At 33.8% G+C, this 14,823-nt stretch overlaps 1 protein-coding gene across 3 annotated transcripts in view; it reads right to left on the bottom strand.

Annotated features, from left to right (window-relative positions):
* Window positions 1–6,373: 6,373 nt before the first annotated feature.
* The window catches only part of ITGB8 (integrin subunit beta 8), a 99,674-nt gene continuing 91,224 nt past the window's right edge, over window positions 6,374–14,823 (bottom strand). For all 3 annotated transcript variants that reach the window (XM_059073710.2, XM_067042639.1, XM_067042640.1), the window contains 2 exons: window positions 11,939–12,102; window positions 6,374–11,836 (listed from right to left, as the gene is read on the bottom strand). In XM_059073710.2, coding sequence (XP_058929693.1) covers window positions 11,714–11,836; window positions 11,939–12,102 — 287 coding nt within the window. In that variant the 3' untranslated portion in view covers window positions 6,374–11,713. The remainder of the gene's footprint in view (window positions 11,837–11,938; window positions 12,103–14,823) is intronic.

Raw genomic sequence — 14,823 nt, 5'->3', positions numbered from 1 at the left:
GAATACTACTTGACTAAATATCTAGGCACTGTGTCCCAATCCAGTTGACATAAAATTAAGTATCATAAGAAGGGGATTGATTGACCAGAAAGGGGCATAAAGAACCTTTTAAAGTGACAAAAATGTTCTATGGTGGTTATACAGGTGTATACATTTATCAAAACTCATCAAGTTATAAACTTAAGATTTGTGCATTGTATTGCATGTAAATTAAACGTAAAGAAAGAAAATCCAAGAGGGATGCTGGGCAGCTGTGTCATGACATGTCATATCTCATACAGAGTAGTATATGTGAGTGTGTGTATGTATGTATGAGAATGAGTATGTGTTTGTGTGTGTGTTTGTGTATGTGTGTGTGTGTGTGTGTGTGTGTGTAAGGACTGGTAGATAAGTGATGGAGATTATTCTTGCTGTGACTTTTTCTTCACCATTTGTCTCTCTTTTATTCTTGAACCACCTACACCCATCAAAAAGACTCACTGATGCCTTCACTCACCATCATTTTAAATAATGCATTTACTTTCTCCCCATATCTTTGGAAGTGTGTGTGTTTCTTCTTCTATCTGCTCTTGTTTTCAAATGATTACTGACTAATTAGGCCATTATCTACTCATTACCAGAATAGAGAGTTAAGATGTATGCTTATTTTACTAAATGACTGAGGAGTTAGGAAGAAAATTAAATTGTGTATATTTCTTTTATTAATAAAAGAAATTTAAAAGCTGATGTATATAGTTACCATTCTAGTCATACAATTTTGACTTGAAGAGTCCTACATATTTTTTCTACCCAAATAGACTCAATGTCATCAGAGGACAAAGTAATGAAATCTTGAAGCTTAATAATTGGTCTTTTCACAATTTATCCAAGGGCAAAAGAGAGAACTGTATTCATTTTAAATGTTGAATAATAGTCTGTATTTCTATTTTTTAAAAAATAAAAACCTTAGTCAAACCAAAGGAAGCAAGGAAATTGCCAAGTGAAAAGTAACCAATATTTACAAAATCAGTCTGTAGAATAAGGTGAATATTTTTTATACAAAGTAATCTCATACATATTAAATGCACTAAAAATAAACTCTAAGTAATTTTAAAAACATAATAAACAGTATTATTCCAAATGTTTTCAATACATGTTTTTCATTGTTCTCAAATTCTCTGGTTGGGGTGAGGGCGTTTAAATTACACCTAAAATCATTCTTGAGAAGAGTCTGATAGTATTGTTTCGGTATTTGAAAGGGAAAATGACACTTATTTATTGTTTCAAATTATAAATAATTATATATATATAAGTGCCATTAAAGATATATATGTATATATAATATAATGATTATATATACCTGTAGAGTAAGAATGACACTTGGTTAGAATTAGGACAGACATATCTAGTACTTGCCATTCTTCCCCTCTAGTTTTCATGGGGGGAGATAGGACCCAGGCCACAGCCTTATGTGTTATGAGCACTAATCTATGATGAAGACTCTTTTTCTGGCATGAGCTAGGCATCAGACTTCTGTCTCCCAGGTGTAGGGAGTACATTTCAAAGGTCCTAAGAATTCCCTTGAAGCCACACTAGGCTGGAAGTTAGAGGGAATATCCCCTCCTATCCCCAAAGAAAGCTGAAGTGGAGACTCAAGGCAAGGGCCTCTCAAAAATTATTTTTAACAGTATCCATTCCTTCCTGTCTCTGCCCTCTCTTTATATCCTCCTTGGCCTGAGGGATCCAGAGCCCCAGAATAAGTTCTCAGTACCATTTCTTATTCTTTGGGTCTGTCTGCCCCTATATACACATACACATATGTTTCCTTTCCTTTTTTTCTATTCACTGATACTGTACAGGTTATTTTCCCTTGTCCAAGTCCACACTAAAGAAGAAATACTACCAAAATAAGTTCAAAATTTAGAGGACCAGAGACAAATTTGAATGCATATCTGTAGAGCTTTTTTTTTTTTTTTTTTCAGGATGAGATAGAACTGGATCTGGGGTAAGGAAGAAAGGGATGACTTAGATATTTTTCTTAGAGAAGAGTAAACAAGTGTGATTCCTCAAAGTAAGAGGGAGCAGAAGGGTTTTCTACTCCAGCGACCAGTGGGTGGAATGGAAGGGATGCTGTACCCAGCTGTCCTTGGTATTGCTGTCCCACTTGTATTCCCTGTAGACAGACAACAGACCTTGACACTTGCAAGTGTCTCTGAATAGAGAGGAGGGAGAGAAGTTGTATACTTTGGTGGATGTGAGAATATGAAGAGAAGATTTAGCCTTCTGACCAAGATGGAACTCCACAGACCATGTTAGGAATTTCCCTATTAATTAGGGCAGTGGTAGAGATCCTCCACTATCTCATACACCCACACATAAATCTGTATGCATTTAGCTTTTGGGAAGAACAGAGAGTGTTTAAGTGACAGAAAAAAGAGAACTGCCTGTAGATAATAAAAATATTTAATATGGGCCTCTACATACACTGGATATGTTAGGCTTGTTTTAAAAAGTAATTGAAGTCAATTTTATTTTCTTAAACAACATGCCAGACAATCATTTTATTACTTTGATTTTAGCTATAATAAATGACAGACAACTTTGAGCACAGTCTTCAAAGGAACATGTCTGAGGGGCTCAGAGAAAATAGAACATCACTGGCTCATTCAACACTTAATAAATAAGTACTTGCACTGAGTATTGAGTATCAGGTACTCGTCTATGTGCACCAGTAAGCATAATCTATAGCGTTTGGTTTCCTGATGCTAACTTTTACTCTTTATGGAAATGGCTCTTAAACTTTGGCAGGCATCAGAATTACTTAGAGAGCTTGTTAAAACACAGATCTCTGGGCCCCATTCCCAGAGTTTCAGATTCAGAAGATTTGGGGTAGAGACTAAAAATCTGCATTTCTAACAAGTTTTCATGTGACACTGATGCTGCTGGTCTGGGAACTACTCTTTGAAAATCATGGACCTATAGATTATCCTTAATTTAATAGGGGAAAATATTTTTTAAATGTTGTTAATGGCAAATTAAGATTTTCTTAAATGTATAATTATCTCTCATGACTTTAGTGATGGTTAGAATGTATTTTGTACTCATAACAATGGAAAAACAGCACAAAGTATGACAAAGCCCAATAAAGAAAGAGTTTTCCTCTCACCACTATAGACAGATAGTTTTTTATGACCGTTAAGAAATTCATTGGAAGAAGTCTAAACAGCATTGGGCCCTAAGTACGAAATAATGCACCAGTCCAAATAAGTGCAAAAGGATTGCCAAGTTGGAAGCCAAGGTGCCATTTGTTTTTCTTGTGCAGCCCACCACTACTTCTAATTATGATCAAAATATTCATATATAAATAACTAGATTAAAAGGAGATACTGCTTATCTTGCACTTAGGCTTATTTTGATAATACTGAAAGCATGACCATTGACATGGTTTAAAAATTTGCAGCTTTAGTTTTGTCTGGCCAAATATTTTGATGAAGTTAGAATTTAGTCTAAAAGTCATGGACTGGCAAGAACAATGTGGTTTGTGAGACCAGATTGGGAGTTTTATCCAATATGGGTAGAAGTCTGTAGTGACTTTCAGAGTTGGCATTAGAATTCTATTCAACTAAATTCTTTCCTTATCACCTGTATCTAGCCAATCTCTAAGTTCTTTCGAATTTTCCTTGTAGCAGTAGCTCTTATTCCCTCCCTTTGTACTTTTGTCTAAATCTTTATTTCCTCACAAAAATTCTCTAAGCTCATTTCACAGATTCCTCTTTGTCATAATTTGAAATGCTGCCCTATTGTACCTTAGACCAATACAAACCATACCAATATAAACATTTCTCTCTACACTGGCTCCCTCTCCTCTGCCATTATAAATGTGCAGATCTCTCCCATTCAAAAACAGTTTATTTAACCAATCTCCTCCTATTGAATACTAAAGTTGTTGACCATTGTTTTATATTTAGTATCATTTCTTACTCATTCTTTTTCTCATTGAACATACAGCTATGATTGTGGCACACTCTTGGATGGGATTATATCCACCTAGTAAAGCTATAGTTTAAATCTTGACATGAAAAATGTTTGAAATGTTTTCGAAGAAAAAGTATCTTTATACTGTACTATTAATAGCATATTTCTTTCTTAGTTACAAACACACGCACACATAATATATAGCAATGGTCAACTCTGAGTGGTTGGATTGGAGTAATATTTATTTTAATTTTAATGTCAAGGTATTTTTGGATGTTTTACAACAAATATGTGTTATCTGCATAATAAGCTATAAAGTGCCTAGAGAAATAAAGTGAAAGCATGCCTACATATGAAAGTGATTGCTGTTAGGAAGTTGGATTTTCAAATTTTTCTGCTTTTGTATACTTCAGTTTCTTTTACATTAGTACTTAATAGTATTTAAATTTATTATTAAATGGCATTTAATAGAATTAAATATTTAACATTATTAAGTGGTATTTATATTTAGTATTAGAAGGGATAAAATTAATGTTTAATTAAAAATTATATTTAGTTTATGTTAGTATATTCCAAACCATGTATAGTTCCAGTAATACCACTTTTCTGTGCAAAAACTTCAGGGCTTGCTTTTTCCTAGTAACCAAAGTTCAAACTTCTTAGTCAGGAAAGCAGGCTTTCCATAGACTAGAATCTGTAGGTTACTGTTTTTCAGTATCCAATGATGCATCTCAACAAGATTTCAATGTTCTTGGATGTAATCCCCTCCCTTTTCTACTTTACTATTCTGTTACCTCTCCATGACCTTGCTTTTCTGCGTGTCTACACTTACCTTTCCTGCAAGGCCTAGGCCAAATGCTATCCTCCATGGACTGCTCCAATCTAGTTACAGCATCTGAATGCACTTAACATTTTGTTTTTCATTTTTATGTTCCATTCACTTCTTCCTGTGTAGTGTTTCTCCACATATATTAGCTCCTCAACTTTATTTATTGCACGTGTTTTTGGTTCTTAAGAACATAGTTAAACTAGTAAAACTAATTAACAGTAAAAATCTATCCTCATAAAACATATGATCAGTCATTTATGGAATGAAAAACAGATCTGCCTATGAATCCAGCCTTGGCCACCTACTGGCTGCGTTCATTTATACATGGTGCTTAACCTCTATGTGCCCTGTTTTCCTTATTTGAAAAATTGACAGAAATGGTATTTAGTATTGCTAAGGAGTAAGACAATTATATAAATAACACATCATTAGAGTACAAAATATCTGCTATACGATCAAATGCAATGGTTCAGCTAAAAAGATTGTTTCCCTACCAGGGTTCAGTTGAGGAGAGCAGTTCTTGGCTGAAGGGGAAGCTCTGAATATTTCAGCACAGGATTTCCTTTGCCAAGACACCTCTAATTGTCGAGATAGCAAAAACATGGAAAGGGGAAGTGAGATCCTGGGGTCCTCTCGCATCTGCCCCACTGGCCAACATTTAGTCCTGTAACCATATTTAGCTGCAAAGGAGTCTGGGTAGTTAAGTCTCAGCTGTGTGCTCTATTCAAACTCAGGGTGTGGGTACTATTGCTAAAGAGGGAAGGGTAGAATGGGGCCAAGCAACACTCATAACAAAATCAGTATTCTGAGCCTGAAAGACTGTAGCCCAAAACCAACTGGGATGAATCCTTAAAAACAAAGGCCTTGTTAAACCTCCTGATAGCTTCCATCTGATCTCTCCAGTGAAACCCTTTTATCTATAGTATGCTACACTATCCTTTCCTTCAAACTGTTTAAACTCCTTAAGGACAGGAAATCTGTCTGCATATTTTATTTAACTTTCAGTGTGCTCCCTCATCTGCTTTAGTTTTTCCACTAGATTAAATAAAGGAAAATCACAACACAAGAGTACTCCATAAATTTCACTTGTTTAAATATGGCTCTGGAAAATGTGCAGTTGAAGATTATGAACATGTTATGCTTGTATCAAGGTGATGGTAGAAGCCTTTGTCTGCTAGAAAAAGCCCAATTTATCTTTTAGCTAATTTTTCAGTTTCTGTAATTAGGATATTCCTTCTGCTTTCACCATTGGGCGGCTATTGAAGGGAAATAGAGCAATTAGGATGGCCTCACATCTTTATCATTGGCTCTACAGTTTTCCAGAAGTGGTAGCTTTTTGGAATTATGTAACGTCCTCTACCAATGACCATGTATGAATGTTATTACATTTCCTTGTGTGACAATGTACAATTGTCTGGCAGTGCTGAGAGTCATGTAGCACACAATAAGAAATAAAGAAGCATTCTGTGCATACTTAGATCTTTACATTTTTATTTTAAAACATAGAATTTCATATTGGTTAACACCTACTTTTAAACAGAATGATGCATTAATTAAATGCCTTGTCATAACTGTTATAAGCTCTGTTATAAAAATAAACATCTCACAACAAACTACAGTGTCAGCTCTTTAATAAATACATAAACCAAAGTTAGTAGTCAATCAGAATGATATGAACAGGCTCATAGTATAAAATGTGAAATTATTGTATTCCCCAATCTTCTATGTCATTTAAGGCAATTTAAATTTATGTATAATTAAAAGCCAGAAATAATAAAAACTTGCTTAATGAGAAATAGTTTCTTTCTTAGAACTATTTTATATTCAAATATTTTAATTTAAAAATACACTCTATATTAAAAATTTTTTTTTTACAAAGGCAGGACTTAAATGAAACACATAGGTTATATTACTGAAATTTTAAAACATTTCTAATTTTTTTGCAGACATTTAAAAAACTTAAATGAAGTAGCTGGTAAATGTAAAATGGTTTTAAAGTTATATTAAATATACACCAAATGAATTTCTATATTAATATGTGCACATTTATATTTTATTTTAATTTAGAATTAAAATATTTTATATTCAATATTAATAAAATCTATGTGCCAAACTTATTGTGTGGAATTGTTATCAAAATCACATTTGTCTATTGTACAGTGTAAAGTTAGTAAAGATTTTTTACACAAGTCATACAATTTCCATCCTTGATGACTGCAGTGTTTTGGTTTTTTTTATTGTTGGATTAGATGATTTTAACTGAAATAGGTTATGGAGGTTAGAAACCTGATTAATAGAGTTACCTTAAAAAAGTAAATTTTTGTGGGAAACTAATCCAGGTAGATAAAAGAGTAGTGTTATTACTCTCAGATATTTCATTAACAGCTGCCCAGATAGCTGAACAATTGTTTCACATAAGTCAAATAATTTAAATATGCAGTTTTATGACAGTCATTACATGGGCTTAAGGTGAATTTATCAGAGCCAAAGAAAAAAGTCAAACAAAAGGACAGAAATGATAAAGAATAAAAATGTAGGAGAACTTGAAGGGAAAGTTTTCCTACAGCACTGATTGGTTATATCATATTTTTCTCCTGTCATTGACATATGACATACAAGATGCTGCAAAACCTAAATACGCAAAATCTAAATCTAAATATGATGGTTTTATGTAATATTTTTCCAGTTAATTCTGTCTAAAAGTGAGATGATCATATGCAAGTATTCTTTAGGAAGTAATAGAAAGAATAAAAATTTGTTAACAAACCTGGGAGAAACTCACTCATTCTTGTCAATTAGGTTAGGGTTCGCTGAAATTGTAGCCACTAGCATAAAGCATAAGTAGGAGGCTGAAAGAGCTTTTATAACCTAAAGGTCTACAGGATCTGAACTCATAATCAGATGGTTAGGCTCCATGTTGAGTTGTATGTGATCCAGATGTACTGAAAACTGACTTCACATGTTATCATAAATGTGTTATTAAATATTTATACAAAAATGAATGTCCCTATACCCATGAACATTTGGTTAAAGATAAATTAGTATAATGTTTATTTAAGCAAAACTTCAAACACTGCCTCTAAGAGGTCAACAACTGCAAGATATATTTCAGAGATGTTAAATTAAAAAGTGGATGTCTTAGAATTAATGAAATATGAACATGTATAATTAGTTACCCATAATAAATTTACCATTGAGGAATTATAAGAGAAAAGGGAAATGATCTGAAAGAATGCTAGTTTTATATTTCTTTCAAAATATATCTCAGTTTGCATTGCATGAAGTGGAGTTCTTAAGGTCGATATAAATAAGGATAGTTGTAAATTAAATGTTAAGAGTAAATAAAACAATACAATATGCACATGATTGAACTCCCAAGTGGTTGTATTTCACTTGATACTTTTATTAAAATATATAGATCTCAAATCCTTTAAAATTGAAAGAAGTCGAACAGTTGTAAAAATTTAAAATTCTTAGTTTTTAATGGGTCTTTGTTCAGGTGCATAGATTCAAATAAGTTTTAAAATCATTAGATGTATGGAAATGAAGAACTTCATTATACCATTACAGTCAGTTATTTTTCACAATTAGGCTTATTGAGCTTGAAGTTTGGGGGCACTCTCTTAGGAAAAATGAGTAGAAAAGAACAGGAGCAAGGAAAGGAAGGAAAAGCCATTGAGTTTAACTTACTATATCAAGTACCAGGAGGAACGTAATTCTAAGGAGAAAAATTTTCATAGTCCATCATAATCGTATTTCAACATCTTATAGATGCCCATTGTCATACATAAGAATATCTTCAATAGAGATTAAGTGTATATTAAAAAATTTTGAAATTTATTCTTTAGTGAAATGTTGCATCTGATGCACCCACTAATTTTAATTTTGAAAAATTTGCCTCCGTAGAAATCTATTCTGTTTAACCTTAGATTTTTTTTTTTAATCTTTATAAACCAAAGCTAAATTAAACATTTAGGACATAATCAGAGTTTTAGTGAATTTCTGAGTTTTTCAGAGAATGTCTGAGACTTCATAAATATTAATAAATTTCAAAAAAACATATCAGATGCTTATAAATGCATGTACACTGCAATGTAAAGATATCCCCAGGGAAGTAAAACGCATACAGTTATATTGTAGTGCATATCTGACATATTTCTAAATCATGAAATACTTTAGGGCACAGAAGTGCTGTCGTACCAAAAGTGTTGTTGAAGTTCTTAACTTTGTTAATCATTTAAAGTTTCATAACTTGTGTTTAATCTCAGTGAATCTCAAAAGGCTCCTGTGTTCATATTAGTTGAAAATAGGCTTTATTTACATAAATTATTTAATCTAAGAATACCCTGTTTTCCCTTAACTTTTAATTAATTCTAGCTAGTCAAATATTAATTCTTTTCTCACAAGGAAAATGTCAATTATTCAAGTAAATATAAGCTCTAAAATCTTTTAAGAATTAGACCTTTAAGTAAAAAAGGAAAGCACAAGATATCACAAGCATAACTGCAGTCATCATCTAGCATTGAACTGCCTATCAGAAAGTTTGTCCCAATGAGAAGAGCCTTATTCTACTATAAATTAGTGCAAACTAGTGAGAGTGTCAAAATATATATCCCTTTAAGAATTTCATTTTATTATTATGCTATTTTTATTTCATTTTATTATTATGCTAATTTGGATAACTCAGCCCACATAGAAATTAACTTATGAACATCATAATGTTTTAAAATTTTAAAATGTTTAAAAATTTTCAGCATTTCAGTGAATGGATATTTTCCACTTTTTCCTTTTTGGGGGCTGTCAAGTATCCATTTATTTTCTTTTTTAAAAAGGATGCTGTGACAGGCATACTGCAAAAAGAAGTTTTGCACTATCCTTGGTGATCAAAGGTATTTTACATAAGTGAGTCACAGTACTGAATTATGTCAATGCCGCTGATTTCTCATTTGGGGAAAGAAATACAGTTCAACCTAGCATCATAATTGCTTGGCTGCAGGGGACGGCTTATGGAGTTACTGTGTTTGTTGGCTGCAGAACAACTTATTATATGTTTTAAAATCCTCTTTAGGGTAGAATATGAAGTGGGATTTAGTCTTCATCGAAATGCATATATCTGGCACTTTAACTCAAGTGCTGGAAGACAGAAAGTCTGGGAAGCTGATTATAAGAAGACATTTTAAAGGAATTTAAAATAAATTCCTTAGTTGTCATAGGCAAAGCTCTGTACTGCATACAGTACTGTTGGACTTCTACCCAATAAAATCAGACTGAACAAGTCTGTAAGGATATGGTAATTGTGATGAAGTTCCTGTTGTGGAGGATAAAAGTTCATGGCCTCTGTCTGTATCAAGCTCTCTGGCTGAGCACGGAGCACTGCACAACTCCAGGGGGCGCCGTTCACTCAGGCTATGGTGTGAATGGAATTCCCTCTAGTTAGGCTATTTTGCAGTCTCTTAGAAATTGATTATCAGATAGACTGGAAACCAACCATGGACAATTCTGTTTGAATTACTTTTTTCTGCTTTGTTTTGAAATTTTCTTATACTTAAGACTTCAGTAAATCACATCTAAAAATACTTGCCAATTGATTATTTTAAAGATTCAAGAGGTAGTATGACATTGTTCAATGAACACTGGCCTGGCGATAAGAAAATAGTTCTCTTTGAATGTTGCCACTTGGTCACTTAGGGGTTTTTGAGAAATCATTTAAACTTGCTGAGCCTCAGTTCTCTGACTAACTACAAGAGTGAATTAGCTTATTTATAAGATATTGTCTACCCTCCTCCAATTGTGTACTTTTAGAATTCTGGTGAGTAGGGTTGAGGTGATTCAAAGAAAGAATGTCCTTAGACTGCACTGAAGGGCAAAAATAATATAGCTTAATTTAGCTTTTAATTTGAAAAATGCTACTATCTACTTGGAATAAATATTGGAGAAGACTCAAAAGTGTGGCACTTTGCTTAGAAACTTTGCAGAGTTTCTAAATATCTCGTGAATTTCAACCTGATGATTAGACAAATGAAATGGTGAAATAATCCATCCAGTTTACCAGGTAAAAAGATATAAAACTCCACATCTGCACACAATGAAGCTGTTCAAATTTTGATGTTACTTGAAGTGTCCCTTATTAAATGTTCAGCTTTTAAAAGTATTCTAATAAAGTGACATTGTATTATTATTAGGTTTTATGGCAGTAGTAACTTAGCACTTATTTAATCCAGTCAACTGTGACATTATATAAACTTATCCTGTAAGAAAGAAAACCAAAATATAAAGGCAAAGAGGAAAGAATGTTAGAATTAGTATCCATCTTGTAAAAGAAGACAACAAACACACATGCATAAAACTAGTTTCAAAAGCAATATCCCTCAAGATTAAGGTTTTATCTGTTCATCTCTTGAATGAGTAAAACACTAATCATTTACTCATCTATCTGTTCTTGTCTATTCACTGTCAATTGTTGAACTGTTTGGCAACATTAGTATAACTGCCATATTATTTTTTCATCTGCATGTTTGATGCAGGGATTACTGTACCCTTGTAGTGACACAATGCCAAAACTATCTCACAGCATTGTCTCTCTGGGAAGCGTAGAAATGGTGGGTACCTGTAAAGTGTAATCAGTGCTCTTCAGATGATCTACATTCTATGCTGATCTAAATAAGTTATATATTACAGTAAAGTGCTACAATGACACTAGTATCAAACAGTAGTAAGACACATTTTTCTCTGAAGAATTCAGCAGCAGTGTGAGTCACATGATGATGAGGATGCTTGTCAGTCTTCATTTGAGTGGACAACCAGCAACTGGCATGATCTAGAAAATTTATCTCCTCCTGTGACTTATAAAATTATTATTTTATAATAATAATTTTTAGGAGCGATCATTAAAAATCCAGTTTCCCATAAAGTACTTTTTTTTTTATCTTTTTAGAAGTTGTACCTGAAAGTTTCATGAGTGTTTAATTTGCTAATGTCCATTTTTATTTCTTCAGGTTTCTCACGTCGGTAGGTTACTGCTCTTGTGCAAACGCCTTGCAGAATCAACTTGTCCTTGATGGAAAAGAAATATTATCATTCATTAAGTGCCTAAATATTGAAATAATAAATAGACAATAACATTCTGAAAGTATTTCTTTTTTAGAATTCACTGACCTTTTTTGAGGCTGACACCCTGTAATCTGCCGAGGACTTAATTTTATTACTATTCCATTGTAGTATCACCTGTCTAATAATAAGGACTTTAAGCAACCCGATCAAGAATGTAACTATGAAGATGATGAAAAATATCCTCAAATAGCTTGGGCTGGAGAAACATTCTGTAAAGAAGCAAACAAATAAATGGTTTAAAAAACTGGAATGAGTAAATCAAAGGGTTCTAACAATAATGTTAGAAGTAAATAATGTTCATCATCTCAGTAGGATCAGAGATATTTGCAAATCTACATTTTCAAAATAGAGGACTGCCATTATTGTTGATTCAAGAAGTAAACTAATTATTATTACACATTTATTATTCAAATATTTTCAACAGAAAACTCTCCTTTGGAGAATAGCCACAATTAAGGTATTCAGTAAGATTATTTCTTTGCAGCTTGATTCTTTATTTGTACTAACTGGAATATGTCCAAATCCCTTAACCAAATATAATTTTATCCATGACAGCGAGAGGGACAGATTTTTGGTGTGGTGTGGATCACTAAATGGAAAATAGGATTTAAAAAATTATTTAACAGCTCCGTGCATTAACGTATGTTTTTCTTGTTATTCTTCTTCCTCATTTGTTACACATCAGTAATGGAAAATAAAGTAAACATCTGCAGAAGCTAAAGTCAGTACTACTCTAATAGATGAATAAATATTTCCTTTGAAACTGCAGTGTAAGTTTTCATTATTATTACACATAGCTTCTCCAGGAAATGGAAGTGTATAATTTGGGACAATACCCAAATCTCTTTCCTCAACTGTTATTAATTTATTTTTTACTTGTCTGTTAACCAAATCTATCCTATTTTGCTTCTAAAAATTCTGCTTTTTGTTTTTTCAAGAACAGATAATTACTAGCTGGAAAAGGAAATGCTGCATTAAGAGGAGGGACATTCTAGGTCTCTGTTTTAGCCCTAGACCTTTGGCAAACTAGTTGGAAAGTCTGCAGGCTCTGTGGCTGCCAGAGGTATTACCCTAATCTAAGAGGAACATGGTTGCATAATACACAAGTACTCCACAGAACTCACCAGCTGCCCCACACTCACAAAATTACCTCCTGGCCTAAAGAAGCATGTGTTTTCCGCGCATCCTCCAGACTTTGGGGACTTCACCTAACTGTCTGAAGGTCTCCTTGAGAATGCCTTTTGGGAGGGGACCTGCCAAGGCTTAGAAGAACAGTCAGTCATGAGTGATTTGTGTCTGAAATCCCAGGGATGACCAAGCATTGCTCTTGAATATGCCAAAAATTCAGTAACAAGGGCAGGGGCTCTTCTCTAAGTGGAAAGACTTAGAGCCCAGTTTTCTCTTGGTCATAATGATAAGGTCCCTTGAAAGATATGCTAAAAGGAGGCTGGAGGACTACTAACTGGAATAGAAGCACCAAATGCAAGTGCAAGTCTCCCTTTGTTATGGTCTCACACGCAGAGAGAATCCAAGATGCTCTATTCAAAAGTGGTACCCTTGGTGGTGCCCAGGTTTGTGACATGCACGCCTTTCATTTCCCTTGGCTGACTTAGAATACTTAATCAGCTAAGGTGGCATGTGGCTTGATCTCACTTAATGGCTTCTTGCCTAGTCGGAGCTTAGCCAGAAAGACCAAAAGAACACCCTTTAAGTGTGATCAAGTGGATAGATAATAGAGGTGGCTAACAAATGCCCTTTCCCTCTCTTTGCACAATAGTTGTGAAGGGGAGGGTAGCCCCTAGCTACTAATACATTTTACAGATATTTCTAATGGGTTAGGATGGAGGACATTTTGGGGGCACAAATCTACATGCATTTTTAAATTTTAAAATTTGGAGAGCCAAAAATTTAGCCCTGGCCATGCCTCTTTTCTTAGTTTAGGTCAAGCAAGTGCTTTTCCTAAGGAGCTTTAAGGGAATAGTTTTTGTAACCACACTTAGGTCAGCATAGGTTTGTTTCCTTAACATAATAAATTACATGTTGACAATAAGGGCTCTATTTATTAGAAAAGGCACTTGGTTTGGGGGTGTGATTGCTGCAGCCCCAGCTGGCAGCACATGGGCTCTTTTCAAAGCCAAATTTATTATGGGCTAAGATTAGTGTGGATGTGAGGGAAGAGGGAAACTAAACTCTGGAGAAAGTTTATTCTCCTGTGCAATCTCTCTAAGACCTGGAATTATTCTTACAGGTTAGAGGAAAGACTAGAAATAGTAGTAGCTGTAGGAACATTTTCAATGAATACATAATTTCAAGCTTCATTTCTAATTCTTATATAGTTTAATACCTTAAACCTGAACAAAATGGGGTGCTGGCTTTTGGGTTCTAATGAACTTTTGTCCAAAATGATCTTTGAACACAGCTTTCACATGTTTCTTCCATTCATGTATCATCTTCTAACTGAAAAAGGTTTTTCATGTTCACTGGCTCATTTAATCCACACAACTCTTTGAGGTTGGTATTATTATCTCCATTTTACAGATGAGGAAACTGAGGCTCAGTGGAATTTTTTAAGAGGGCTGATATTTCTTAGCTACTAGTGTCAGGAGACATGCCTTAAGCTAAGGTCTTCAGACTAAAATTTCCATACCCTTTCCATTGTGCCATCTTTATATTCATTCACCACTAAATTATACTTATATCAGAATGAAAATTATCAGGGAGGAATGGCCGTTTTGAAATTATGTACTTTGCAGAAGCAAATCATTGCTACTTAGAATTTTTTGGCATCACCTGAAACATGAAAGTAAATGTTTGTTTGACATGAGGAAGGTTATAACTGGAAGCAAGTTTGGATTGTGAAGGGTAATGATGGCTCCATAGACCTTGTCTCTAAGGGTGAAATGGTCTCTACCTAGGAAAATCCTATTCTT

This window comes from Kogia breviceps, chromosome 9, assembly GCF_026419965.1.
Source record: "Kogia breviceps isolate mKogBre1 chromosome 9, mKogBre1 haplotype 1, whole genome shotgun sequence".
NCBI lineage: Eukaryota > Metazoa > Chordata > Mammalia > Artiodactyla > Physeteridae > Kogia > Kogia breviceps.
The sequence above is the reverse complement of the archived record's forward strand: the minus strand, read 5'-3'. Positions and strand labels throughout refer to the sequence as shown.